Source organism: Penicillium crustosum, assembly GCF_028827405.1.
Source record: "Penicillium crustosum strain IBT 35664 chromosome Unknown utg000005l_segment0_segment0, whole genome shotgun sequence".
Lineage (NCBI taxonomy): Eukaryota > Fungi > Ascomycota > Eurotiomycetes > Eurotiales > Aspergillaceae > Penicillium > Penicillium crustosum.
In genome coordinates, this window is record NW_026623126.1 from 2362583 (window position 1) to 2388460 (window position 25878).

Below are 25878 nucleotides of genomic sequence, written 5' to 3' on the forward strand. Positions count from 1 at the left end.
TGTTTCTTTTCATTTTGATTGAATTCGACTTATTTACATTCACTACAATGTAGTCTCTTTTCACATCTGCATCAATTCACTATGCTCCACTAGGCAGCCAAAACCTCGATCTTAAAACAATAGGCAGAAGAGAGAGAAAACCCTATCGTAAGATCACAAGATACAAGGTCATCCAAAAAAAAAAAAAAAAAAAAAAACGCTGAAGATACAAAACTGGGCCTCCACCCAGAAGAGACACAAGACTTTTTCACCACCGATCCCCCATGCATCCAGTTCCTCCCCGGTCCGATTCTCCCCTGCCGGCGATCCAGCGTCCGATCAGGGCGAAGAGATAGGACAGTGAAATCACAACACGTAGCTAGATAAACCCGCTTGGTCTCCATGAGAAACTTCAAATATGAGATAAAAAATAGAAGATAAGATGATCAAGAAAATTTATACATGTAGATGGGAAGGGCAGATCGATTAGAAAATCATACGCGAAGATGGCATCAACGCTGGGCGCAAAAAGGCATGTACGTTAGTATTGCCGCATTACACGGTTTAGGGACGATCCGAGAATGAACTCACCCGTCCACGTCGGCCTCCGCCCGACTGCCCCTGCACAGGCTGCGCCTGGGGGTAGTATTGCGGAGGGTATTGATACATCTGGGCAGGGTTGCCAACGGGGCTGAACTGTTGGTAGTTGTTCTGGGGAAGCATCTGGTTCGGTCCGGTGGACAGCGGGGGAGCCTGCTGCGGTTGCATAGATCGCAGGTTATCCACAGCAGGCGAGCCAGCTGGGTAGCCATAGTTGGCGCCTGGCATGCCGGGATAGCCCGGGGAAACCCCACGAGCCTGTGCGGCGAGGAAGGCTTGGTATTGCAGTTGTTGCTGACTCAGTGGTTCCTGGCTGTATGCGCCTGCACCACCAAGACCGTTCAAGTGGCTTCCGAGTCCGTTGCTAGAGTATGGATCGAGGGGCGGGGGGTTGGACTGCTCGGCGGAGATAGGACGGTTGTCGGCGTTCTGTCCAAACGCGTTGGGAGTAAATTGCCCGTTATACTGTCTGTCCATGGCCGGTTGGGCTGGATAGCCTGTGCTTCCGTGGCGAGAGGATTGACGGTGTTGCGATTTCTCCGGGGTGGAGTGCTCACGTCCATGGTGATGCTCCCGACCGCTACCTCGTGAGGAGAGGCCGACTTCATCCATCAGACGCTTATAGCCTTGGCTTGGGGAAGCTTTGAGCTTTGTGAGAACCTTAGACACATTCTTCACGACTTCAGTCCGCATAGACTCGTCAAAGAATGGGGTGGTCAAGACCTTGAAGATCAGAGTCGCACCAGACGTCTGGTCGCTCAGGATCTTCTCCAAAACCTCATCGCCAGGGCTGAAGAAAAGTGCCTTTAGAACAATGTCGCGAGCATCCGGCTCGTTGCGCTGGTTGATCACCTTGAGGACAGTCAGGTAGGCAACCTTGTGGGTGCAGAGGTGAACAAGGTGAGGCACGAGTCTCGGGGCCAACACTGTGCGGCGGTGAGGGAAAGTGCACGTATCAAGGAACCAAGTCAGCAAAAGAGCTCCGTTGGCATTGGTAGCCAACTGCACACTGTGAAGAGCGATAGCAGATGCAAGCATCCGCTGCTGATCCTTGGTGGCATGGTGGCTTTCGAGACAGGCTCGCATCGCTCGGGCACCGAAACGTCCCTGGGCGATTTCCCACATGCGGCTGAGCATAGACTCAAAGATAAAGCTATTGAAGGGGCTAGCAAATCGCAGACAACACTGCAAGACATAGTTTCCATACTGATCCAAGAAAAGAGGAACAGTATAAGGACGGAGAGCATCAACAATCAATTGCATCTGCGCAGGAGTCTTCGCAACATCAATGATCTTCTGTGCAGCCCAAGTTCCATTCTTGTGAACACCAATTTCGGAGAGGTGGGGTGCAATGTGAGTCAGCATCTGCTCCTTGGTAGATTCAGAGCAGAATTCAAACAGTTTCTGAACAACGGTGTTGCCCAAGTAATCGGACGCTAGCTCTGCAACTTCAGGAAGCATGGCCTCTGCAGTCTCCTCAATCTCTTGGATCGAGCATGCGCCATTATCAATGCGCTTCCGGATGTCACGGAGACGAGGGGCGTCGAACATCCGGGACTGGCTCGTTTCCTGGACCGAGGGGATTTCATCCTCGAAAGCTTGGAACGCGATGGAGGTCTGGATGCTTGCCGTGATGTTCTTCAAGTCATCTTCACTTGCGCCGAATTCTTGCACGATTTGCACCATCTCAGGCAACAGATCAGCCAGAGCAGGAATCTGAGGGATAACGTTAGCGTTGTCCGCTCGATCCGCCCCATCTGCAGTTGCAAGATTTGATCTGAAGTTTTGGTCAGGGGTTGGGGACGACTGGATGCCATTTGCACCAGGAGTGCCGGTGGCTGATGCACCGGGAACCTTGGCATAACCAATTCTAACAGGGCCTGCGCCTGGGAAAATCTCTTTGCCATTGAGCAACGACTTGGCTTGCACGGCGCTGTCAAGGCGATCAAAGTTGACAAACCCGCAGTTCTTGTGGGTTAGAACACGAGTCGACTCGATCTTTCCGTACATGCCAAAGATGGCCTCGAGTGACGTGACAGTCGTGGAGACGGGAATGCTACCAATCCAAAGTGCCCGGGTAGGCCCATCCTGGTTGTTCTCATCTGCCATTTCACCGGCCTGTCGGCCACCCATGGCTGGAATACCGTTACCGCCAAGATGCATCAGTTGAACTGCCTCGGACAATTCGTCATATTCTCCATTCTCCGGGATCTGCAGGTCAGCAGCACTGAAGCTGTTGTCGAGGCGGGAAGGTGTGGCGAGGTAGTTGCGGATGGATGATCGCTGGGGAGGTGCCTCCAAAATGCCAGCAGTTCGCGCCCGGGGTCTGCTAACAGAGGCATGGCTGGCGAAAGCCTGGACAGCGAGATTATGCTGGTGAATCTGGGCCTGTGTGGCGGCAAGTTGCGCGGCAGTTGCAGCGGCGGTTGGCGTCATAGTGCCGGAGGGAAGTTGGGAGTAACGGCTCTCATATTCAAGATCCTCGTCATCCGCGTACTTCTCCTTGGCATTGACGGAGTATGATCGGAATCGATTATTGTTCTTCATCATCGCCAACTCAGCCAGGAGTGGCGGCAGCGCAGAAGCTTGCTGTTGCTGCTGCTGCTGCATCAAAGCTTCCATCGAGGGACGTGCAAGAGAGGACATTCCCTGTTGGGGGGTCTCAGCAAGCCCCAAGTAATCCAAGGTCTTCACATCGGTGTCCGCAAGTCCATCCCTCGAGAAAGCAGAGTGGCTGGGCGAAGTCGGCCCTTCCGAAGATCGAATGCTGGTTAAAGGTGTGGCCCTCTCACGACCCGTCGACCAGTTGGTTGAAAACAACGATGGGCCGAAGGGGCCACCACCTCCCAAGAAGTTGCTTCTTTGCGGCATCGAACCAGCTCGAAGGCGAGAGAGCGACGCCGGGTTGGACACACTGGTTGTACTCGCGATCTTGGAACTTGTATCTATACCGGAAACGCCGGGAGGCCTAAAGGGACTAGTTGAGGGTGTTGGCCGTGAAGTCTGCGGCATATAAGGCTGCTGGAGATCCATCTCATTCAGTGTGCCCATTGGAGGGAAACGGGATGGAACCGTTCCAGCGCGAGCTCGGCGACCGGGGCTGTCCATTGAGCCATTGGTGGTAGGCATCAAATCGGGGAAGCTATCTTGACTCGGCGACTCGGGGATATTCTCGCGGAGCGGGGTTGAATGACCGCTAGTAGGAGGTCCCCAAATACTAGGAGAAATGCCTTCCTGGGCTTGAATTTCACGGGCTCTGCGAGAAGAGTCAAGATGTCAGCCAATTGTCGCGTTTTCATGTCCCATAGGAAGCAAACCTACCGCTTCGAGTATAGACGTGATGCTAAATCATGAGAAGGGGAGCCAGCCCCCGGCCTCGAACTGCCAATGGACCCCGGAGAAGGTCCAAACGGCATTCTTGGGTTCCCAGACCCGGCCAGTTCACTGGGAGAGCTGCGCCCCGTCGAGGTACCCGACATGGGCTGGGTAGTTGGAATGTAATTGAAATTCATCTGACCATCAGGTCGCGAAACCGGCAACATTATGGATTATCACTTTATGCCTTCAGCAAGGCAGTGCCCGGATCTGTTCGAAAGTATGACCTCCGCGCGAATGCCAAAACGGAGTAAAGTCGGAAATTAAATGTAGCTTGATCGTTCAGAAGTGCGGGACAGTAATCATGGGATAAGGATAGAGTGAAAGATCGAGGACACTAAAAACCGAACTCGAAATTAGTTGATGTTCAAAATATGTGTTGGTATCGGGGGGTCGCAAAGTGGGAGGGGTCGACAAAGCAATTCCACACAGTTAAGATGAATTATGGGAATATTTCGTACCGAGTCCGATGCTTTTCAAGTGCAACCACCACTGTGTAGTGTCGAGGGTCTTTGATGACAATCTCACCGTTTGCTCGGGGTGTATGACAATCTGCGGGTGCCCCAAAGCAATCGAGTTGAGCTAAAGAAAAAAAAAAAAAAAAAGACAAGTCCTTTTCTATGGTCGTCAAAGGCTCAAAAACACGGCGAATTCACAAGGATGGTCTGGCACAAAGTGCGTCAAGTGAGAAATAAAAGATGGAAAGGATGATCTGGGTCCAAAGGGATCGAGGTGGCTGGAAGTTGAGTTAGTGTTGCGCTCGCGAGAGTGTCATTCAACACTAACCGAAAGTTGAATTCACCCTAAGAATGCAGAAAGCCAAAGGAAAAAAAAAGAAAGGTGAGAAAGAAGTCAAAGGGAGGATGAGAAGGGGAGATGAAAAGAAGGAGAAGAGATGTTGGGGAGCTGGCCGGATGCCCGAGGAAGATGGCTGTGGTTGGTGGAGGGCCCTCCTTCAGCTTCACCCACAATTCGATTGTTGATTCAGATGAATTTTGGGTTCAAATACGGATGACTGAATGATTGAATGTAATTGGATCCATTTACGCTATGACTCTTATGGTTGGTTTCATTTTCTATCGATTTCTGGCATATCCAAGGTACATAAGTACCTAGACGGATATCTAGAAGGACTCCCATAATGCGTCTTGTGTACATTCAAGCATCCGAACATCCAAACGAGAATAAATATCGGGAATCGGCATCCTCCAGGCGTTTGGCATTGGCACAGCCCCATCGATGTCATTGATTTCAGGCAGACTCCATTCGGGTTAGACATGGGGAGGTATCAACAAATCTAGAAGAGGTATGTATATCCATATCCATGGATGTTTAGTACAGATACAACACCTTTATAACCCCAGCATTCCCTCCAGAAAGCCCAATTCAAGGTTCTGTCGGAAGAAAAGCGATCATGGCATGACCACGAAAAGAGAGACAAGAGTGGAAACGAAAAAAAAAGCCCCGCATTCCAGTGCGTCATGCCTTTACGCTTGAATCCTTGACAGTTTATAGATAAAATAGGCTCATCGCGAATGCAAAGATATCGTCCTGGCGTATGGGATATGGCACAATTGGTCATATAAGGAAAACATTGAATTGACTGAGGTTTGAACCTATGAGACCACAAAACTATGTTTTGGGTGCGCGCAAGGGATATGGGTCAGGTACGTGTCCTCGTCCTTGTTCCCTACTAGAGGCGTCAGGCCTAGAGCCCTCTCGGGCTGGTCAATAGTGGCTGTGTTGGGGACGTAATTAGACCAGACTCGATCTGTCGACTGCTAGCTAGCTTGAAGAACTCCAGGGAGCTTTCTGGATCTTCAGGGTGTTCGCCAAGCTTCGAGAAGGATTCGGTATGGCGGAAGAACCGGGAGATTCATGGCATGGTGATACATAATAAGATGAATTGTCACTTCTAGGATACTAGTTGAAGTAGTATCAGTCACTATGCAGTGCAGGTAGGACCAAATGAACTATCAAAGAAACCTTGTGTCGTTGCTTCAAGGTCGATGTACTTTGTAAACACGTTAGTCAAGGCCATTGGTCAGACCATTTCTTCTCGCCTGAGGCACCAACTTTTCTTTCGCGCCACTACCTGTTCAAGCCACTCTCCTTGCCAACTTGCCCCGGTATTTTTCCATCACTTCAACTGCTCATATTTAAACGTGTGGCAGAGTCCACATTCTATATGTTATAGTTTTCCAAATTTGGGCTGATCATTCATACGCGATTCAAGCCTAGTTTGTCGCGCGCGCGTCCCCTTCTCGCGTCCGATGCTTAATCGTCCACTTTTAAGGCACCTGCCACCCCAGTAACACCATGGCCGATATTATGGAAGAAGACCCATCGTCTGGGCTTCAATCGTCGGAAGAAGAGGAGATGCCCGTGGAGTCATTGGTCAAAGGGCGCGCGAAACGAAGTACCGCAGGACTGCACATGTCTGCCCTTCTTGAGGCCGCCGCGGATGACGACTTGGCGCTTCTCTTTGAAGAAGTTGAAGACGATAATGAGTTTGCGGATGAGTTAGACCCCGACGCAGAGGATGAGTTGCTTGAATCGTCGGACGAGGATGAAGACCAAGGGCCGAATGCGCAGAACGACTACGAGGGCGAACAGAAACTACAAAAAGACGAGCGCAAGAAGCGCAGAGCCCAGAATGACCTCCGGTTCCAGACCTTGCGCAAACGAGTCAAGATCGATCCGACCGCCCCATCCGCCATGTCCGCCGCTCCTCGCCCGAAGAAAAAGTCGGAGCGTATCTCGTGGATTCCTACTGTGGAGGATGGCCCTACTCGGCAATCATCGCGTCGACAGACCATGGTCAACAAGGAGCTTACGCATGCTCGTCTCAAGGACAGCCAGGAAAAACGAGTCCGCATCATCGCTATAATGAAGGAGGCAGAGAAGCGGAAGGCCCATCTCAAACCGAAAGAGATGACCCAGGAAGATCATCTTGCGGAAGCTGCAAGAGTGGAACGGCTGAATAGCAAAAGTTTGAACCGCTGGGAGCTATCGGAAAAAAGAAAGGCGGACGAAAGACGAGCGAGGATCGAAGCACTACAAAATCGCCGTCTTGATGGTCCGGTGATTTCCTACTGGAGTGGTGTGGCTACATGGACGAACGGACGTCTCACAAGAGTTGGCAAGATCGACATCAAACCAAAGGCAGATAAGGAGGAATCGAGGAAGAAAAAGAAAGAGAAGGAAGATAAGGAGAAGGCTGCAGCAGAGGCAAAGGCCTCGGGGTCTGCAACCATTGTTGGACCCGCCTCTGTCTCTACCACAGGCACATCACAACCGCCACCAGACTTCCATGCAGTTTCTGCTCCCACGAATCCAACTAATCCCGCTCTACATCCTCCCACCTCCACACTAGACCAAAAGACGCCTGAAAACAAGCCACCCGAAAATGCCGCAGCTCCGACAGCAGAGAATACAGAAACCCCCGTGGTATCTTCTGAGGCGATCGTCAACCAACCAGATGTAAACTCTTCAGAGACGAAGACCATCACGACACCTGCCGAGCAGAGCAAGGACAATGCTGCGGAAAGCAAAGCTCCAGAGGTTGACGCAAATACACTAGTACCACCCTCTGGGCAAGATCAGTCCATCGCCACCGAAAAGCAGTCCTCAGAGTCGTCTAAACAATCGGACAGAAAGATGTTTGCTGTGGAAAGTTCAGCGTCTCGTCATGGATTAGATTCCGCGGGCAATGACCCTACTCAAAAATTGCCCGAACCGTCCCCCCCAAGAACGACGATGCTATGGATATTGATCAACCTCCAGCGGCTGCAGCGGCTGCAGATTCTACCAAGATTGATCAAAATATTCCAGAATCAGCAGACCAGGCAAGCTTGGCCACTCCACAGGTTGCTGGTGCCCAACCGACTTCCACAGAGACGCCTACATCACATGCAGCGGGGACGGTTGTACAAGAACCGCCAGTGGACGAGTCTCGGCCAGTTGAATCCGCCACTGCTATCAGCCCTGGGATTGCACTGGCCCCTAAAGCCTCGCCGGCCACTGCAGCACCTGGTCAAGCCACGGTGCCCGAAAACGCCCCAGTCCAGAGCCTAAACCAACCCTCCACATTACAGTCCGAATCACAATTACCAAATGGAATGGTGAATGAACCCGCACAACCACCACAACCCGATATTCCAGAACCCCCTCCAGTGATCGAGCATACGGGGCGCTGTCTCACGATCTTGGAAAACTTTGATTATGCGACCGTCAACCATCGCAAATACAGCATGTACTTCAACGCCAAGAAACCTGCTCGTTTGACCAGTACGTATCCTTTCGCTTCATTCTTAGGAACCTGTTAAGGCTAATCTCACACAATAGAAATCTCGTCATCGCTTTGTGTCATCACCTCATTGCCTTCGCGTTACCGCGATCCAGACACCGCTCTTCCCTACGCCAACTCATACGCATATGGCCAAATCCGCCGTCTGCTGTCGGAAGGGTATATCTGGAGCTCGATGCTTGGATGTTTTGTCGGCCCGGCCCAGGCAGCCCGCGGAGTGCCCGAGCGTTTTACAGGCAAGCCGGGTCCAGGTACAGTAAAACTGCAGACCGATAAGGCTGAGGGCCAGGCCAGGTCTACTACAGGGAAGAGCATAGACAGAATGGCTATCAACAGCGAGGTTCCCTCGACGCCTACCCCGTCCGCGACTCGCGCAGCGCCTCCAGAGCCAATGGAGATTGATAAAGCATGAGAGATTATTTGTACGATATTTAGTAGATACCCAGATAGAATCGAGACCTAATAACCCCAAACGTCAGAATCACCTCTACTCCACATTAATGGACTTTGTCTAAGACTCTATAGACTTTTCCACGTCAAAGCTTCACTCCTATGATGTATTCTATGTTGACAGATGTCACCGGCCCCACTGTAAAAAAAAATCAATCTCAAATTCGCCCTGTGATATTTTATACCCCAATCTGGGTCATCCAAGGAACGAATTCGGGATCCGGCGGAAAGCAAACGGGAAAGAGGAAAAAAGACCACAAACAAACTCCTAATATAAGAAGGTTATCTTCTGATGTAAACAAGTCGAAGAATATCTTCCGGGAATTGTTCTCGAAAGCCCCGGTTTTCTCCATAGACCCGAAACACGGAAGATCGACGATTAGCAGCGTCTCAAGGCCTGGAGTGATGCCTAGGCAGTCCCACATCTCTCTGACGAGGCCCCTGCAACACTATATCGTAATAGGTAGACGTGTCCAGGGTGTGTGTCTGTGTGTGTGTGTGGCACTTAATATCCTATCCCCACAGAGATTCTCGATTGTTCGATCGATTTTGGTAGTCGCCGTAGCCGGCAGTTATTCTCTACCATGTATGGAATTCTAATTATCTTAGACTATACTTTGTACAAATGTTTTTTTTTAAAAAAAATAAGGTGTGTTTAATGTAAATACTGGGGCGATGATGTATTTCATACCCACCAGTTCACGCCATCTGGGTCTTTATATGAAATTTGAAATCGTCGAGGCAGTTATGGCGTCATTTAGAATGTAGATTTTCTTCCATGGCATATGATATATGGTATGTACAAAATTTATACTCCAAGTTATTAAGTAGATTGTGAGGAATGCTGTCTATCGATCACGCCAGATCCGATCCCCTCCGGAGATATGGTCCCTGCGCTACTGCATGCATATACTTGGAAGTGCGCATCTGTGCTTTTAGGACTAGGATCTGAGAAAAATGCAACATCCCTAATGAAGTGAAGTGGAGAATGACAGATCAGATCCTAAGAGATAGAAACATGCCATATAACCAAAATACCAAAATACAAGACCGACTAATTATGGACAGCCCTAAAGGTGCTCGTCACAAGTGACTCAGCTGGTCTAGATCGGGGATTGCGTGTCGAGGGGCAAGTACCCTGGGAGTACCCGGTAAGTACCCGGTAAGTACCGGGGAAGTATTATTTTGCCGGGAATATACCTATAAACTCAATCGGGAGTGACTTACAGGGTACTTGATGTCGAATTATGTTTCAGAGAGTCTAGACGTGATCGTCTCATCCTACCGCAACAGCACGTTTCTCCTTCTCTTCTTCTTCTTCTCTTCAGGGCTGGTTTTCCACCCATCCACTTTATATTTTATGTTTATATATATTCCAATCCATTCCCCCTCTTTTTTTAATTAATTCCTTCTGTGTCATTCACTTTCTTCAGTCTCAAGTGCAACTTTATAGACTTTACAGACCTTTCCCCTTTGGTATGTCACACCTTATCTCTATCTCCACCTTATCTCTCCCCACTCACAGGCTAAAGATAGCCCCGTTGCATCAACCTTGGAAGTGCTCGTGTGTGTGTCAGATGCTAACGCCTTATCAGCATCGACTTTTCTTCACCCCACGTTTCTCAATTATACATACTCCGGGATTTCTTCTATTTTCTCCCCAAGCATTTTGTATTCCCAATTGCACCGACTCGGCACATTCCAGTTGAAATCAATACTTTGGACACAAATCCCTCAGTCTGTGCTCCCCCAGGGGTCCTTGTGCTCCACACTGGCTCCAGTCTCGGCGATAGAGTCTTCTTGATAAGATAGTGAGGCATTTGAAAGCCTTCACCGCCACCCATGACTCAAACAGCCCCCTTTCAACGCCGCTTCCCTTCCTCTCCTCATGCCTCTAAGTCCAAGTCTACTCGTCCAGCTTTACATCGACGGGGGACATCCAGTGCCAACGTCTCAATCTCCAAATTGGGCTCGGGACAAAAGGGAGCGAGCAAACCACCGACGTCTACGGACGATATCGAATTTGAGATGGCCAGTTTCTTGAACTTTTGGTATGTGATCAACCCAAAACCTCTTATCTTTGAATCCTGCAGGGATCATTTCCCTCGCATGCCTGTTGCCGTCATTTGTGTTCCATACACCGATCTTTTGTTCAATGGACATAAAGCTGACCCAATTCCAGTGCCATGTGTGAGAACCAAATTACCGTTCCCAACAACACTTTATTATATTGTAGCGAAAGGTATGTGACAATTGCTCCCCCGGCCTATATTTAGATCCATCGATATCCTCTCCTTTCCTCTCTTTCCTCCCTCCCGATTCTTTGTTTGGGACCTGCATTCATTCATATATCTTGGTACTCGAATACTTATCATTTCCTTTCATCTATATAGTTGCCGCCGCAAAGACTCCCGCAAACCACTCTCAGCATCATTCCCATCCATGTCCTCAATGTCTTCCAACACTACACCTCCCACATCTCCTCCTCTCTCTCCACGCACAATCGTGGCCCCATTGACCCCAACCAGGGTGCCAAGCCACCCCATCCCTGCTATGCGGATACCCAGCCACATGCATGATGCCAAGTCAGATCTTGACCCCACCGAATGGAAGCCCGTATTAACGCGCAATGCCTCATCCCTGGCCTCCTCCGACGCATGGAACTATCTCTCCCAGTTCCACCGTGGCAGCGGTGAGCCCATGCTCTCCCGACCCACCGTCCAACGCAGCAGCTCCAGCCTTCCCGCCCTGGCCGGAGGTGTGGCCCACAGCCACAGTCACGTGCCCAGTCTGACCAACACCCCGTCCACCGTGGCTTCGTCCTTCAGCAGCACCGCCTCCGACTACCTGGGCAGCATGTACGAGGCTCGCCCGCTGCCCCCGCGCCACAACCCGTACTTCTCCGGTACGAGCGTGACCAAGGGCGTCGAGCTGGTCGTCCCGCACATCGCTTCTGCGCATGAGGATCTCGGCACCATCGGTGTCTCGGACAGCGGCTCTATCTTCCCGGCCAGCAGTGCTGTGTGGGAAGATGGCTCGTATGAGAAACGCTCTGCTCCCATTTGCATGGCGCGGGGTATTGGCGGCCGGCCCGTCGAGACTTGCGTGAAGAACTGAATTGAACAAAGAAAAAATGGACTTGTTTGCTGTCTCGTAAAATCAGATGAACTTATATTTGCTCTTTTTGTTTCTTTTTCGGTTTATTTCTCGCGCTCCCCCGTGTCCGTTTCTCTTTTCTTCTCTTTGAATTCTGGATCTGAGCGAGGTGTGGCTCTTCAGCGTCGAAAATGATATGATCTGATGGATTTTGCTGCTTACTTTTTTATTCCCTACTATCTATCCGAGCGAATATAGACTTTTTTTAATGCGGATATCTCTGGTATCTAGATCAAATGAACCTCTTGAGATTATTTTCATCCATCTCTGTCTCCGCCGAGATCCAGTAAATTAAGCAATGTTAGTCTGGTTCTTTAATTCAAGCTTATTTATTTGTGGATACATCTAACACTAGATCTAAGGTGCTTATCTACGGTACAGATGTACTATATGCATGTAATGTACTATGTAGTTGGGTTCAGGCTGATAGGCCGGTGGCGTAAATTAGGGCTAGTCAATCTCAGCGCCGGTGAACCTTTCTATCCTAGTCTATACATCCCATTCTTAGTTCATCTAATGAATAAACACATAACAAAACGAAATAAATATATTCTAAGAAAGGCGGGCAATACTAAAATATCGACCAAGAGCCTCACAAAGAAGTATAAGAATCAAAACAATAGATAGATATCCTGAAACCTTCGAGATCCATCTCATTTATCATCGCTCTAATGAGAACACCAAATAAACCCATCTCTCACAGCCCAATATCTAGATCCAAACCCTAGAAATCAGAAGTAAAGCAGCACATATAGCACCCCTTAGCCGGCTTATAGACAGCCGAAGACTAAGAAGAAAAGTATTAGTAAACCAAGATACACATATTTACCTCTATATACCTGTATCTCATACACAGGAAGAGGAAAGAAAGAAAAAAAAAACTCACATAAGGTTTCGCACACTTCGCCTGACTCTCCTCCTTAAAACAACTTCCAGTACAGAAAGTATTCCCCTCATCCTTCCCAAACTTGGAGTTCGTGAACAGCGCAGGCGGAGCAACCTGCGGTGCAGCACCACCCGATGCTCCGGCCGAAGCATCCTCGTCCTCGTCCTCTAAATTGAATGGTAATCCATAGGACCGACGGGAATCCCGGGACTGGTCTTGGTTGGATTCCGGGTGCTGGGGAATATGAGCCCGAGCTGGAGCCTGCTGGACTGGCTGTGTGGCAGGTGGTTTAGAGACAGCCGGGGCTGGGTAATTGTACTCGTATCCCGGTGCTGGGGCCTGATACGGAGCAACGAATGCCTGGGAAGGGCGCACGACGAATGTACTGTGGATCGGGGTTGGCGATGATGCTGGGGCTTGGATTGGGGTGTGAGGACTCGGGAGGAGGTTTTCATAGTCGTTGTGGTCGGCGTCGTAGTTGCCGAGGTTGCCATTGTGGTCGGGGTTGTAGTTCTGGCCCTGGTTTTGGTTTTGGTTTTGGCCGTTGTTTGCGCCGTTGAGGCTTTTGAGGTATTCTAGTGCCTCCGGGCTTGGGCCGTATTGTGCCGAAGCGAGAGAGGCGCTGAGGAGGAGAATAGTGGAAAGATGCATGTTTAAATTGATCTTTCTGTTTTCCTTATTGCTGCTGTTTTTTGTTTCTTTTCCCTGTGTTTTTAGGTGTATAGATTGCGGCCGGTTGTCGGTTGTTGTCGTCAGTTGGCGTTGGTTGTCGGTTGTCAGAGGCGAAAGTGGAATCAACGCGCGGGATAAGGGCTAATTATTAGTGTTTCACGCGTACATTGGGAATGGAGGGTTGTTCTTAGGTGTTGCGCTGGTGGCATTTTTGGGTGGCTGTGGAATGTGGAATTTGTATACATTGGCATGCACAGCATGACTATATGATACAGTGTATAAACTAGAGGTTGTCGAATTGAGTAGTTAATCTATTGGTTTGTTTAGCCAGTAGTTAATTGTTATTCTTATATTTGATTCCGACCTGGCAAGGAGTATGGACTTGGCTCATGATAGTTACATATCAAAGTTCGCGGAAGTGGATTGATAAAGAGGACAACTAGGGGTCCCTTGATTAGTATCACTGGGATTTTTAAGGCACGTGTGTAAATTGAGACAATATATATCGGAGATTTTATGGTGGAAATAAAGTCCAGATCCGTGTAGCCCCGTAGAGATAGGTGTGGATTATATGCAAGGTTATTAGAGTCCATCCATGGTACAGTGAACTTAACCTAAAATCACTGCCAAATCATCAGGTCATCTGCCCAGTGGCAGCCCCGGCAGCCCTGGGACATCGGGCCCCGGGACCTGTCATGTTCACGTAAGAATTTTACGTAAGGCTTCTAGGCTTCCCAACTTTGCAATGGGCTTGATGCTCTTAGAGGCTGACACAAGGCTGGAAAGTTAGGTAACTCAGGGCTATGATGAGCCACTGACTCACTCTCTTCCCCTCATCGATGTAGGTAGCGTAAGCTCTTGCTGGGTTTCAAGGTTATGTTCTATGTTTTGTCAGAAATAGGAGATCTACTAGCCCTATCTATTTCCCCTTGAGCTGTGGACCTGAATAACAAATTCGTCAAAAGAAAACTGAAAACTGAAAACAACATGAAATGAGAAATGAGACAACATTAAGACAACATTGGAAACCACCTAGATAGATCAAGATGACCTAGCCACGGAACATTTGGTGCCACTGACGCATGGATCCTCATCAAGGATCGACCGCCATGTTCTTACGGGGTCATCAAGAGCCTCCATATTCTGCTGTTCGTGTTGGTTCCGCCACTGCATTGGTGGTCAGAAGTGAGACCTAGACCTTGAAGAAGACCCGTCCCGGCCCGATCACAGGACATTCTCTTGACGCTTGTCCTCCATGAGAACTTCTTAACACACCCTTCCACCTTCGCATATCGGCGGAGCTCGATCTGGACTCCAAACTCCTCGTGAGCCATCAATGTACATTCTAGAACGCAAGTCTGACACTAATAAGCGTATTCCAATATTGGGGTTGGTGGAGCCCCCATAACCTCGCCAGGAACTATTTTCCTCGTTATGGGTGGATCCAATTGGACGGGGTGAAGGATAGGGCTTTCCCTTCCAAGTTGTCCTTCCATCCCCTAGGGAAAGCAGACTACCTTTCTTATGGTGGCTGCTCGTGTCATTTCAGGGAGAAATGACAATTGGAAAGTCTCGAGGTGTACTCTCGAGATGAGGTTGTACCCGGGAAAACAGCTGACATCGCTTGGTGACAGGTATCCTTCCAAGATTACCTCAAAGTGATGTCGAAGGGGTCAAGCCTTCCGCTTCGAAGTCGGTAGACCTCACACCTGCTTTCTCACTCAAGTTTGGTATCTATCCTACCCCTGATACATCACCATTACCGACAATAAAGCCTCATCTTGACGAGAAAACAACCACAAGAGGACCCTGCCCCGGTCATGCATCGAGCTGACCCAATGGGGTAACTGCCTACCTACCTTGGAAGGTTACCGACCGTGTCGTGTAATGACTGACTCGGACAGATCGGATGTTACCCATAGGCTACAACGGATGAGGACAGGGCTGCTTGTTCTCAGGGTTCCTAGAAAACACGACAACACGCTTTTTTGGGCTGTGCACAGAGCCACCGTCAATGCCCATCACGGCCCCCATCGAAAGCCCGACAACACCAAAGCAATCTTTGACTTGGCCCGAATGAAACGGCCTCGAATCACCGATCAATGCTCCCCTTATTGGTATGGCTCAGATGATCACGGGGTTCTTGTACTCCGTGACGATGGGACCTCGTGCTCAAGTTGACATCTGACCCGAAGATGGTCTTCAAACATGGACTTTTCCGTGGCTTGCAAGATTAACAGACATAATTCCCCTTGACCTGAACCGACATGAAACCACACACGCTTCATCGTTGATGCACAAAGATGCCCCACGACAACGTCCACAAAGAATAGTTTTGTGACGGTGCCTTTGGCCCCGTACTGCACTACCGGTCACTTACCTTCGTTCCAGTTCCCGTTCAGTTCCGCGAAACACCTCCATCAAGCCCACATGCCCCATAAATACCCGGCAAATATCCTGGAGTCGACGGAAAGTGAGATGATCCACCGGACTCAAGACACGCTATACTGCGGCGGTAAGGACGTGCTTCATATGGCCAATAACCGGAAGCGTTGGTGTAAAGGACTGGTACCACATCATGCTCGCAGAGAAGGACATGGGAGCCAGGGGTTGGGTTGGGTTGGGTTGGTATATCATACCATAACCAACGCCAGACTCCGCATCAAATGCTAGTTCCATGTCAACCCCCCAGAGATGTGGTATTCAATCCAATACCCAGGCACTGCCAACTGAATATTACCATGGAGTGTTGGTGAATCGGTCCTTCCGTCTAGCCGCGTCCATGGCCCTCATAGCCGGACGGCCATATCATTATAACCCTTGTTCTGGTTTCAGCGACCTGCAATCTATGCCTAGACAGTCTTATAAGACATTCAAGGCGTGATGCTCAAGTTTCAACCCCTTCGGAGGTCGTGGTGCCGGGAACGAAATCTTCGGGGTCATGCAATGGATGTTTGGGGCGAAGAGCCAGCCGTGCTCTCTTTATAAGTGCGGCCGAGTATACAGAAATGTATACAGTGTGAATATGGAGGATTCGATTGTCAAAAAGACAAGGAGAGGGAGCAATTGGCTTGAAGGGTCTCGACGTTGGAGAAAGGGAATGCGGCGCTAACAAAGGGTCCTAAACGGAAAGAGCCAGTCAGTACGCGGTTTCTGTGAAAGCTGAATGCTGTTCAGACAAGATTGAGAGAACATTACCTCTCCAATATGTTTCCTTGAGGGGTGAAAGAAAACAGAACCCAGTCCCAGCGATACCTAATAACCCGTTCGGGTTGGGAGTTGGCAAGACAACGTTTCGGCAGATTGTCCACAACCAGGATCCACAGCTCCAGCTTCAAGGTATAATGAAAGGTCCGTCTCAACAAGTCATCGAGATGGAGGGTCGAATTCCATCTTTGCTAAAGATACTTGCAGTCAGTCTAATCGCAGTTAGTTCGAGTCCACTTGAAGAGTCCAGCCACCCCAATTGGCTCCCGTGTCCCGGGGTCTTTCTGGAATAGTGGAACAAAACAGTGCAAAGTGCTGTCACTGCACCCCTCGACCCCTCGACAAACAAACTACTTTGAACAGAAAGTCCAAATTTGCCATGGATGCAAGAAAAAGAATGTCTTTTGCCTCTTTGGAATCAAGGATCTATCCGGAGAGAGATATCGGCAACCCGAATACACATGCGAGGTACACAAATCCGAATACATGGCCTCCAAATTCGCATCATTTTCCCAGTAAACCACCGACCAGGACCAAAGCTCAAAGTACAAAAACCCGGCGAAAAAAAAATTATGATCAAAGACGTGAGCTTAGGTTGGACGAAATATAATGTTTGAATGGTTTCTCTATGGAGAAAACTACGGTTGACGATTGGCTGGCAGTTTTATCCGGCTGATTCGACGATCCTGAACAACTACAATGCAATTCTTCTTTGATTTTTTGGAGAGATCTTTTCTTTATTCTAACTCCGGGAATTATCCAGTGATTGTTAAACCGATACAACCTGGAGAGCCCTAACTTGAGGATTATACCATTAATATTTCCCGTTTCCAATTCCCATTTGGGGTACGGCCTAGTACCTAAAGTACCCCCCCAAAGGGCCTTTAGGTACCTTCAACTGCCCTTTTAAAAGGTCCCACATTTCCCTCTTTGACCTTCTCGAGTTCCATCTCCGAATCCCATTTCCCCCAACCTTTCTACGAATTCTATGTATAAGACTATCTCCCTCCAAGTTGGGTGACACTTGCCTATAAACACGTATGGCCGACCGCTCTGTGCCCCCACCCCTCATATCTTGTCAATACTCATACTTCGCCCTCTTAAACCCCATTCATCCTTTAGAATCCGTCGATTTATCCCCCAAAATGGCCAGTAGTCCGGTTGCTAATTGTTAAGAAGTTGTGATATTCTATAGGTAGACACAGATCGGATACCAGGAATCCTTCTTGATCAGCTTCGAGCAACGATAGCCCAGACTATCCCCAAAGCCATTTCCCGCATAGGAACAGCACCCTTCCCTCTGACAGCACGACCCTGACGCAGTCCCAAACTCCAATATGTCAGATCGGACCGCAGCAAACTCTGTCGATGGCCAGGGAGGCCAGGGAGGCCGCAACGAAGTCCAGCAGACTGACTCGACAAGCGAGAATGCAACACGGTGAGTAGTCATCTTTCCCCGATCCCCCCCCAAATTGCAAAAGAGACCTTCCTTCCATTTTCTCTCTCTTTATCTCTCGTTTTTTTTTCTTTTCCACCCAAACGCATCTTCCTCCGTAAACAAAAAAAAACCCCCCTTCCAACAACCCTTGAATGATCGAAAGCTGAGATCTCGTGACCTTCCCACGCAGCCTGAATTGGGAACACAACGACTCACCTGAGCGCCGCCAGCAGATCCACCAGCAGGAACTCGACCTGAACTACTACCGGAAGTTCCTGGAAGATTTGGTCGCCGTCATGCGTGAGGCTCATAGCGATTCTGTCGCTCATCTTGTTTCGCTTATTCGCTCCGGGGCGTCGAACGAGGAGATTCACAACACCCTTCGACGCGTCCAGGATGAGAGCTGAACAGAGCTGAACGGAGCTAAACGCCACACTCTTCAGTACTCGACTTTGCAATGAGAGCCTACGCCGTGGTCTGTGGCTTTGGGTGATTTGCCTTGTTGCTTTCTTGGAGCGTGGCTCAGTGAATTGAACCTTGGGAATGGGGGGGTCGACATAATCATGAGCTGCCCATGCATGTTGATGCCTTCTAGACGAACGATCATGAGAGAGCCCTTATTTTTTTTTTTTTTTTTTTTTTTTTGGCCCAGGTCTTGGAAAGGACATAGGACAAATCAAATCCTGCAAGTCGGATGGTAGTCGATATAGCTCCCCACTCTTTGAGCTATTTTGGGCCATCTATGTTCTTTTCTGGGGTGGTTTGCCCTATGTGATTTGAATGTATGGTGTGTCGTGTTCTGTCACATGTCATATCGCTCTAGTATTGTCCGGGGGTATGCATGAATAGGGTTATTGAAAAGGAGAAGAAAAAAATGACCATGTGCCCGACTCAAAAAGAGCATGAAACACTAAAAGAAAAAAGTACTTGTACCCAGTGGCAACGACCTCAGGCGATGCTGAACCAACAGCTGTCATTTCGTTGATATGGGAACGTTGATATGCCTCCGAGGTCCAGGATGTCAAGCTGCATAATATATACCATATCCCGGTATCAAAAGTGAAACACGATCAGTGACGGCACAGCTTACCACTAACCCGAACTTGTGTGGGACCCGATGCAAGCCAATCGACCAGTACACGACAAATTGTCATTCCCGGCAATGGGAATAACATCGGAACGGGGATGAAAAATGATGTGAAGATCAAGATCAACACCTTATCCCAAAGAACCCGACGGGGACGTGTCCCGGGGGTGAATGTGGACTGCGAAATTGAGTGTCTCTATGGGGGCGAGAGTTGCGGTCAAAACGGACAGAAATCGGAGGGGAGAGGTAAGCTGTTGAGGTAAGCCGTTGACGTTGCGCGCGTCTATACGATGAACATGAACCGTCAAAAAAAAAAAAAAAAACACGGAACACGGAACACCGATCAATTCTCTGCTCCCTTGGACAATGGAAACGGAAATATCCTATAGAGACCTAGGGCTGCCTAGTGGTTTCCTCGAAGGAGCTCAAGTGGAATGGGAACCCTTGTGGGCTCACGGATTCTATCTCCGTGCAGTTTCGAGCAATGGAAGCACAGGATGTAGTGGATCACCCTTACGCGCTTGTTTTTCTGTAGACGCCTCTTCTCTCTTACCCGCATAAGGCAATCCTGGTGCCCAGGGCACATTGCTAGAGATGTCCTCAAGGCTTTGGTCTGTTTTGAAAAGAGGGACTCACCCCATCCCAGAGATCGATTTGGGGGTTCATCCTTGCTCTGTCCGTTTCTGTTTCCTTTAGACGGAGAGAGAGACCCAGACTCTCTTCGTCTCTCACTCCCTTTCCTAGAGGCAAGTATGACAAGAGTACACAAGAGTCCCAAGTCCCTGTCCAATTCTTTCCAATGAAAAGTCCGTAGTAATACATCTCCCATGGTTGACTGTGGGAGATGATGAAGAAGAGGTGGACCAGGGAGAGGGTTTCGCGCGGCCCGAGACGATGACAGTAAGACGACACCACGCCGATTCGATCCCCCGTGACCATGACCAGACTTCGTCGAACTCGAACTCGATTCCGATCTTTTTCTATACACAAAATGACAATCCTATATCCTATCCTCGATCACAGCCGTGCCGTAACAATACCTGTTCCCTACTGATCGCAAGCCTGGTTCGCAGCAGGCAAGCATCATCAGCATCATCAGACCAGACAACTGGATTCCATCGGTGGGTCTGGTTGTTGTAGCTGGAAGATGAACGCAAAAAGCCAAATCTAACGCCAACGCCGACGCCAACACCAGCACCAGCACCAATGTCGAGGCCAATGCCAACGCCAAAGTCCACACCAAAGCCAAAGAATGTCAAATCCAACACCAAATTCAACATCAACATCAGATTTACCTTCATCTTCACCTTCCCTTCCTTCACCGGTCAGGGGGCAATGGAGAGGCAGAACGCACAACAGATCGTGTCACGCGGCGCGTGAACAGTCATGTTGTGAATCTAGCTAAACATCTATGCAGACAGGACTCGGTTTGAGGCTGTATGCGCATGCATGCTTCCGTTCTGGATGGTTTTGGAATCCCAGGTGACAGGGTCTTGGGCTGGGTTTCGACGGCAATGGCAACAGCAACGGATTCGGGATTGATCCTTGGGTTTGGAAACTATATTCTCGGATGTCCTATAAGTCGAAGACTGCTCAAAGGGGGGGCTATGCATATGTCAGAGGAGGGAATAGAAGACCTCGGGACTTGGTATTGTTGGGGGGGCTGTAGCGTGTTAGTATATCACGTCCACGGGTTAAAGAATTTTGCAGTGGCAGGCCTAGGTCGGTATCCATATTATCAAGGAGACAAGCCAAATCTACGTGAATACTGCGTACCTGGGTACGTAACAAAGAAAAACAAAGAAAATAGAAACAGAATCGTTCTTATTGATCTGAAGGAAATCTCATTCTTCATCCATTGTAGCACCCATGCCACATTCCCGTGCCTATCGTGATCATGCTTACATAACTTTTGTTTTTTAACAGGGAATTGCTACAGACACGGCACGTTTTGCTAGTAGCACGGCACATTAGGTAATATTCCCTTTACATAATCAATTTTGACCGAGATCGTTACCATACATTACCACAGCAACTACATTACTTACTACTGTAGCAACTACATTCTATCTACTACTGCTTCATTACTATAAGAACCCGACCATGAATCAATTCTCTCTAGTCAATCTTATTGTGCTTTTCATCTTATTTACATGCTTTTCACACTCTGCAGGAGCGGATTGTATGGCCAATTTCTCCACAATTTGAGCACTTCGAGGGTGCTTTCTTCTTAGTGACCTTTTGGTTTGATGTTTTGATGTTTTGATCTGATATGTTCTCTTGAGCTGATCTGCGAGTTGGTGGTGGTAATAGAGGATCTAGTATTGGCAGATATATAGATGACTCATTACTAAGGCCAATCCTCCAAAATTGATGGATATCGCTTAGTGGGATTGGTTGATGTTTTGTTAATAAACTAGCGATTCGGTGGGCACACGGAAGGCCCATTGTCCTAGTGAATATATTAGTGCAGTTTGATAAAGGTGCTTCGGGGGTAGCTCTCTTAGCTATAGCAGCTTGATTAGAGATCAAAGATATTGAATATCGTGATGTTCTCTTTATAATATTCGAATAGAGAAAGTGGGAGCAGAAATTTAGTCTCTTAATCTTATCTTCTGCAAGATCAGATTCAAGTCGCTGATACTGAGCCTGTAAAGTATTATTAATTCTCTCAAAAACATGAAGTATATCACCTGAAGATCCCCCTATATACTTTTTTAAAAAAGCGTGAGACCCCTCCACTCTTGATGTAGCCCAGTTACCAAGATAAAGATATTGCCCTACCCAAGCCCTAATAAACATCTCTTTATAGGTTAGCCAAGTACTTTGAATATATCTAAGAGCATTAGGGGCAATTTGATTAAACTGCGTTGTGAACTTAGCTAATTGAGCATTATATTCATCAATATTTGATGAATTAATTAGCTCTTTCCATAACTTGATAAAAGCCTCAAATTCCTCATTTGAAGAGAAATATTACTTTGTCTTTGCCAGCACATTCTTATTAATATGCCAAATGCATAGTAGATGTGGGCTTCTAGGACAGATAGATTTAATTGCACCTAATAAAGCAAGATCTCTGTCAGTGCAAAGAACTGGAGAAAAGGGTAAGGGGTCAAGCCATAAAAAAAAAGTCTGTAAAGTCCACTTATAGCTTTCTTCCTGCTCATTTTGCATAAAGCAGAAAGCAATACTATAGGATGAATTCGATAGCGAGAGACTAATAATATGTAAAAGAGGCATCTTATACCGATTCGTCTTGTAAGTACAGTCTAATAAAAAGACCCTATTATATTGATTAGCATACTTAATTGATTCAGGGTAAGCGAACATAAAAAATTGAACATGACCTTCTATATCTTGTTTAAATATATATTTCCATTGATTCTGAATTAATATCTGTTGAAGAAGTTCAAGAGGTAAGTGATTCCTAAGCTTTTTCTGTCTTATACTACCTCTTATATTATAAATATCTTTTGGTCTTATTAAGATATCAGGTTGATCCTTTCTTAATAGACTTATAATATGCTGCGGTCGAGATCCAATATCTGATAGATGTTCAATAGTTTGATTTTGATCTTTAGTAAGCTGTGGACGCCTTGCCATAGGATGCCCTATCATATTATTAGTAGCTGCATGATTATGATTAGGATTTCTTACCTGGATTTCCCATTGATTAGTATCAACAAGCTTCTTTGCATAAAGGCGGAATGGGCAGTTCATCCGTCTAGTACTTGTCTTCCGGCGTTTTGCCCCTTCTGGGGCATCAATATGATCATGGTATATACCGCCTCTATCACAACCAAGACAAATATTCCTCTCCTTAGCGGAGTTGATGATAGTGATAGCATAACCATGAGATAGGGCATGCTGTCGTATCGAAGTAAGGAGTTGCTCTCTAGTCTCAAAGACTTGCTCAATTGGTGGCTCCATGATTAGGTGAAATCAAGTATCAATTGGATGAAGTAAGATCAATTGGATGAAGTAAGATCAATTGGATGAAGTAAGATCAATGAGAAGATAGAGTGGTTCTTATAGCAGAAGTAGATAGAATGTAGTTGCTACAGTAGTAAGTAATGTAGTTGCTGTGGTAATGTATGGTAACGATCTCGGTCAAAATTGATTATGTAAAGGGAATATTACCTAATGTGCCGTGCTACTAGCAAAACGTGCCGTGTCTGTAGCAATTCCCTTTTTAACATATCTAAGGAGTGCAACGGCCAGTGTACCGGGGGTACAGTGAGCAGTCACGGACGGTATAACGAGCGCACAGCCAGGCCAAGAAACGCTCGAGACCGAGACCGTAGCCACCGTGAGGGGAGGTACCGTACCTATTGTTCGAATGTTAGTATGGACGAATAAACGATGAATGAAGAAAAAAACAAAAGCAAGATATCAAAACTTACTTGCGCTGGTCAGTGTACCAGTAGTAGGGAGAAGGGTCCATGCCCTCGTGCTTGTAGGCGGCCATCAGCTCATCCCAGTCGTCCATTCTCATACTACCACCAACAATCTCGCCAACACCGGGCATGAGCACGTCGACACTCTCGGTGACACGGCGGTCCTCGGGAGCCTTCTTCATGTAGAAGGCCTTGATATCGGCGGGGAAGTGAGTCAGGAAGATGGGCTGGTTGATGATATCAGTCATGCGACGCTCAGCAGCCTCGGCAATATCATCACCGAACTGGTGGGGCTGGCCCTCCTCGTTGGGGATTTCGTGCTCAATCAACCACTGGATAGCATCGTCGTACTTCATGCGACGGAAGGGACGAGACGGGGGCTTGAAGTCCGGGTTGAGCTGCTTGATATATCCAGCAATCTCAGGCTCAGCCAGAGTGTAGTCAATCACGCGGCAGATGATATCCTCGAGGTGGTCGAGCAGATCAGTGAAAGTGATGAAGTCCAACTCGGCTTCGATGTGCGTGTACTCAGACAAGTGGCGACGGGTCAGGGACTTCTCGGCACGGAAAGATGGGCACACACAGTACACATCACCCAGGGAGGGGAGACATGTCTCGAGGTACAGCTGCGAGGACTGGGTCAGGTAGGCGTTTTCGCCGTAGTAATCGAATCCGAACAGAGTGCTGCCACCCTCAACCTGGGTCTGCACCATGGCGGGAGGGGTCACCTCCAGCATGCGGGTCTCCTCGAAAGCCTTGCGGAAAGCACGCAGGGTAGCGGCGCGCACCTTCATGACGGAGGAGGAGGTCTCACCACGCAGAACCAAGTGGCGGTTGTCGTAGAGAGTCTGCGGGTCGGCGTCCGGCGCCACACGCGTGGTAATAGCCTCCTTGTCACCAGCGGCCTTGCCGATGATCTCAAAGAAGTCGGCGTGCAGCTCGCGGTCGTTGGGAGCGTGCTGCTTGGGGGGCACGGCGCGCATCTCACCGTGGATGGACATGGAGGTTTCGAGGGTGAGGGTCATGATGTCGTAGGTCTTGACCATGTCGCCGGTCAGGACACACTGCAGGTACCCGTAGCCGTCGGTGAGAGTGATGAAAACGACATCCTTCTGGGCGCGGGCACGGTGAACTCGGCCCAGAACGCGGACTCGGGTGCCAGCCTCCTCGGACTCGGGGGTGCGCAGCTTGATGATGGCCGGGTCAGTGACGTCCAGACGAACGCGCACAGGCTTAGGCAGCGAGGTGTCCTCCTTGATCACGACCTTCTTGGCTTCCTCAAGGACCTTCTGGCGCTTGTCGGCCTCGGCCTTCTCGCGGATGGCCAGTTCCTGTTCCTTGGCGGCCTTCTTCTTGCGCTGCTCCCAGAGGTTGTTGGCCTTCTTCATTGCCGACTTGGTGGCGGGCTTCCACTCCAATTTGGCTGCGGGGTCGACATCCTCACCGGCGGCGTCGGTCTGGGACTTGCGTGTGAGGTACTGAATGCCTTCGGTGGTGGGGGGGTGTTCCACGTAGGCGTGGACGAGGGTCTTGTAGGGGGCGGTCTCGGTGCCGTTGGCGGGGGACTCGTCTCTACCGACGTCTTCGTCGATGTAGATGGTAGTGGACGCCATGATTTTTGGTCTAGTCCTTGTAGACCGAGGCTTTAATCGAGTTGCGGAAGAGTTCTGTGGGAGCGATAATTAATATAGGGTCTAATCTGTGAGTCATACACTGCAAGGCTAAAAGAATCCAGGTAGGACAGATTAGAATGTGACAAAGAGCCGACCTCACCTGATAACGCAGAGAATGGAACTCTTATCTCTTCCCAATTGCAAGTTGTCCAAGGGAGGAATCGCACATTGAGGTAGAGGGGTAAATTTCCGATAGATGCGGAATTCCCCACGGGTGCCTGAGGCATTAATCGGACTGTATATCTCGGATATCGTTCGGAGCATATTTTTTGGGGGGTTTGGTATGATCCATGGCTGACTTGATTTACTCATAAGTATCAAATATCAAACACAGATTCCAATCTGATTTGAATCTATTCATCTATATCATTTTATTACTCTCACCCATACGATGTAAAGTATATATATATAAGCTTATAGTATACCAAGGGATATACCACTTAATTGAAGCAGATCAACTTTTTAAACTCATCCACGAGTTGAGTCAGAACCTTACCTAGGCAGATTCCCCCTATCTAGTTCGTGCTTATGACAGAGCTGATATAGAATATTGCAGTTCCCAGGTAGTCATTGGATAGATGTATAAAGGAGGCCACGGGACATGGACTCCTAGTATGTTCCCCGGAGAGACTACGGAGATTAAAAG

General features: G+C 48.6%; 7 protein-coding genes across 7 annotated transcripts; 3 read left to right on the forward strand and 4 right to left on the reverse strand.

Moving 5' to 3' along the window:
- Nucleotides 1-543: 543 nt before the first annotated feature.
- Nucleotides 544-4058, reverse strand: N7487_011593 (putative RNA binding protein Jsn1; the record flags this gene model as incomplete). The annotated part of the gene is made up of 2 exons (XM_056879323.1): nucleotides 544-3835; nucleotides 3901-4058. 2 exons carry the CDS (start codon nucleotides 4056-4058, stop codon nucleotides 544-546), a joined length of 3450 nt encoding a protein of 1149 aa, XP_056724642.1.
- A 2215-nt stretch (nucleotides 4059-6273) lies between these two features.
- Nucleotides 6274-8675, forward strand: N7487_011594 (putative signal transducer; the record flags this gene model as incomplete). Its single annotated transcript, XM_056879324.1, has 3 exons — nucleotides 6274-7623; nucleotides 7707-8244; nucleotides 8302-8675. 3 exons carry the CDS (start codon nucleotides 6274-6276, stop codon nucleotides 8673-8675), a joined length of 2262 nt encoding a protein of 753 aa, XP_056724643.1.
- Nucleotides 8676-10475: 1800 nt separating this feature from the next.
- On the forward strand, nucleotides 10476-11892 carry N7487_011595 (uncharacterized protein). The gene is made up of 3 exons (XM_056879325.1): nucleotides 10476-10764; nucleotides 10896-10955; nucleotides 11107-11892. The coding sequence occupies exons 1-3, from the start codon at nucleotides 10556-10558 to the stop codon at nucleotides 11828-11830; spliced, it is 993 nt and encodes a 330-aa protein (XP_056724644.1). The 5' UTR covers nucleotides 10476-10555; the 3' UTR covers nucleotides 11831-11892.
- Nucleotides 11893-12566: 674 nt separating this feature from the next.
- N7487_011596 (uncharacterized protein) lies at nucleotides 12567-13406 on the reverse strand (the record flags this gene model as incomplete). The annotated part of the gene is made up of 2 exons (XM_056879326.1): nucleotides 12567-12593; nucleotides 12756-13406. The coding sequence occupies 2 exons, from the start codon at nucleotides 13404-13406 to the stop codon at nucleotides 12567-12569; spliced, it is 678 nt and encodes a 225-aa protein (XP_056724645.1).
- Nucleotides 13407-17971: 4565 nt separating this feature from the next.
- N7487_011597 (uncharacterized protein) lies at nucleotides 17972-18479 on the forward strand (the record flags this gene model as incomplete). Its single annotated transcript, XM_056879327.1, has 2 exons — nucleotides 17972-18072; nucleotides 18263-18479. The coding sequence occupies 2 exons, from the start codon at nucleotides 17972-17974 to the stop codon at nucleotides 18477-18479; spliced, it is 318 nt and encodes a 105-aa protein (XP_056724646.1).
- Nucleotides 18480-20166: 1687 nt separating this feature from the next.
- On the reverse strand, nucleotides 20167-20460 carry N7487_011598 (uncharacterized protein; the record flags this gene model as incomplete). Its single annotated transcript, XM_056879328.1, has 1 exon — nucleotides 20167-20460. The coding sequence occupies one exon, from the start codon at nucleotides 20458-20460 to the stop codon at nucleotides 20167-20169; it is 294 nt and encodes a 97-aa protein (XP_056724647.1).
- Nucleotides 20461-23352: 2892 nt separating this feature from the next.
- Nucleotides 23353-25398, reverse strand: N7487_011599 (asparagine--tRNA ligase DED81). The gene is made up of 3 exons (XM_056879329.1): nucleotides 25333-25398; nucleotides 23566-25226; nucleotides 23353-23490 (listed from the first exon to the last, which is right to left on the reverse strand). Exons 2-3 carry the CDS (start codon nucleotides 25170-25172, stop codon nucleotides 23364-23366), a joined length of 1734 nt encoding a protein of 577 aa, XP_056724648.1. The 5' UTR covers nucleotides 25173-25226; nucleotides 25333-25398; the 3' UTR covers nucleotides 23353-23363.
- Between the last annotated feature and the right edge of the window lie 480 nt (nucleotides 25399-25878).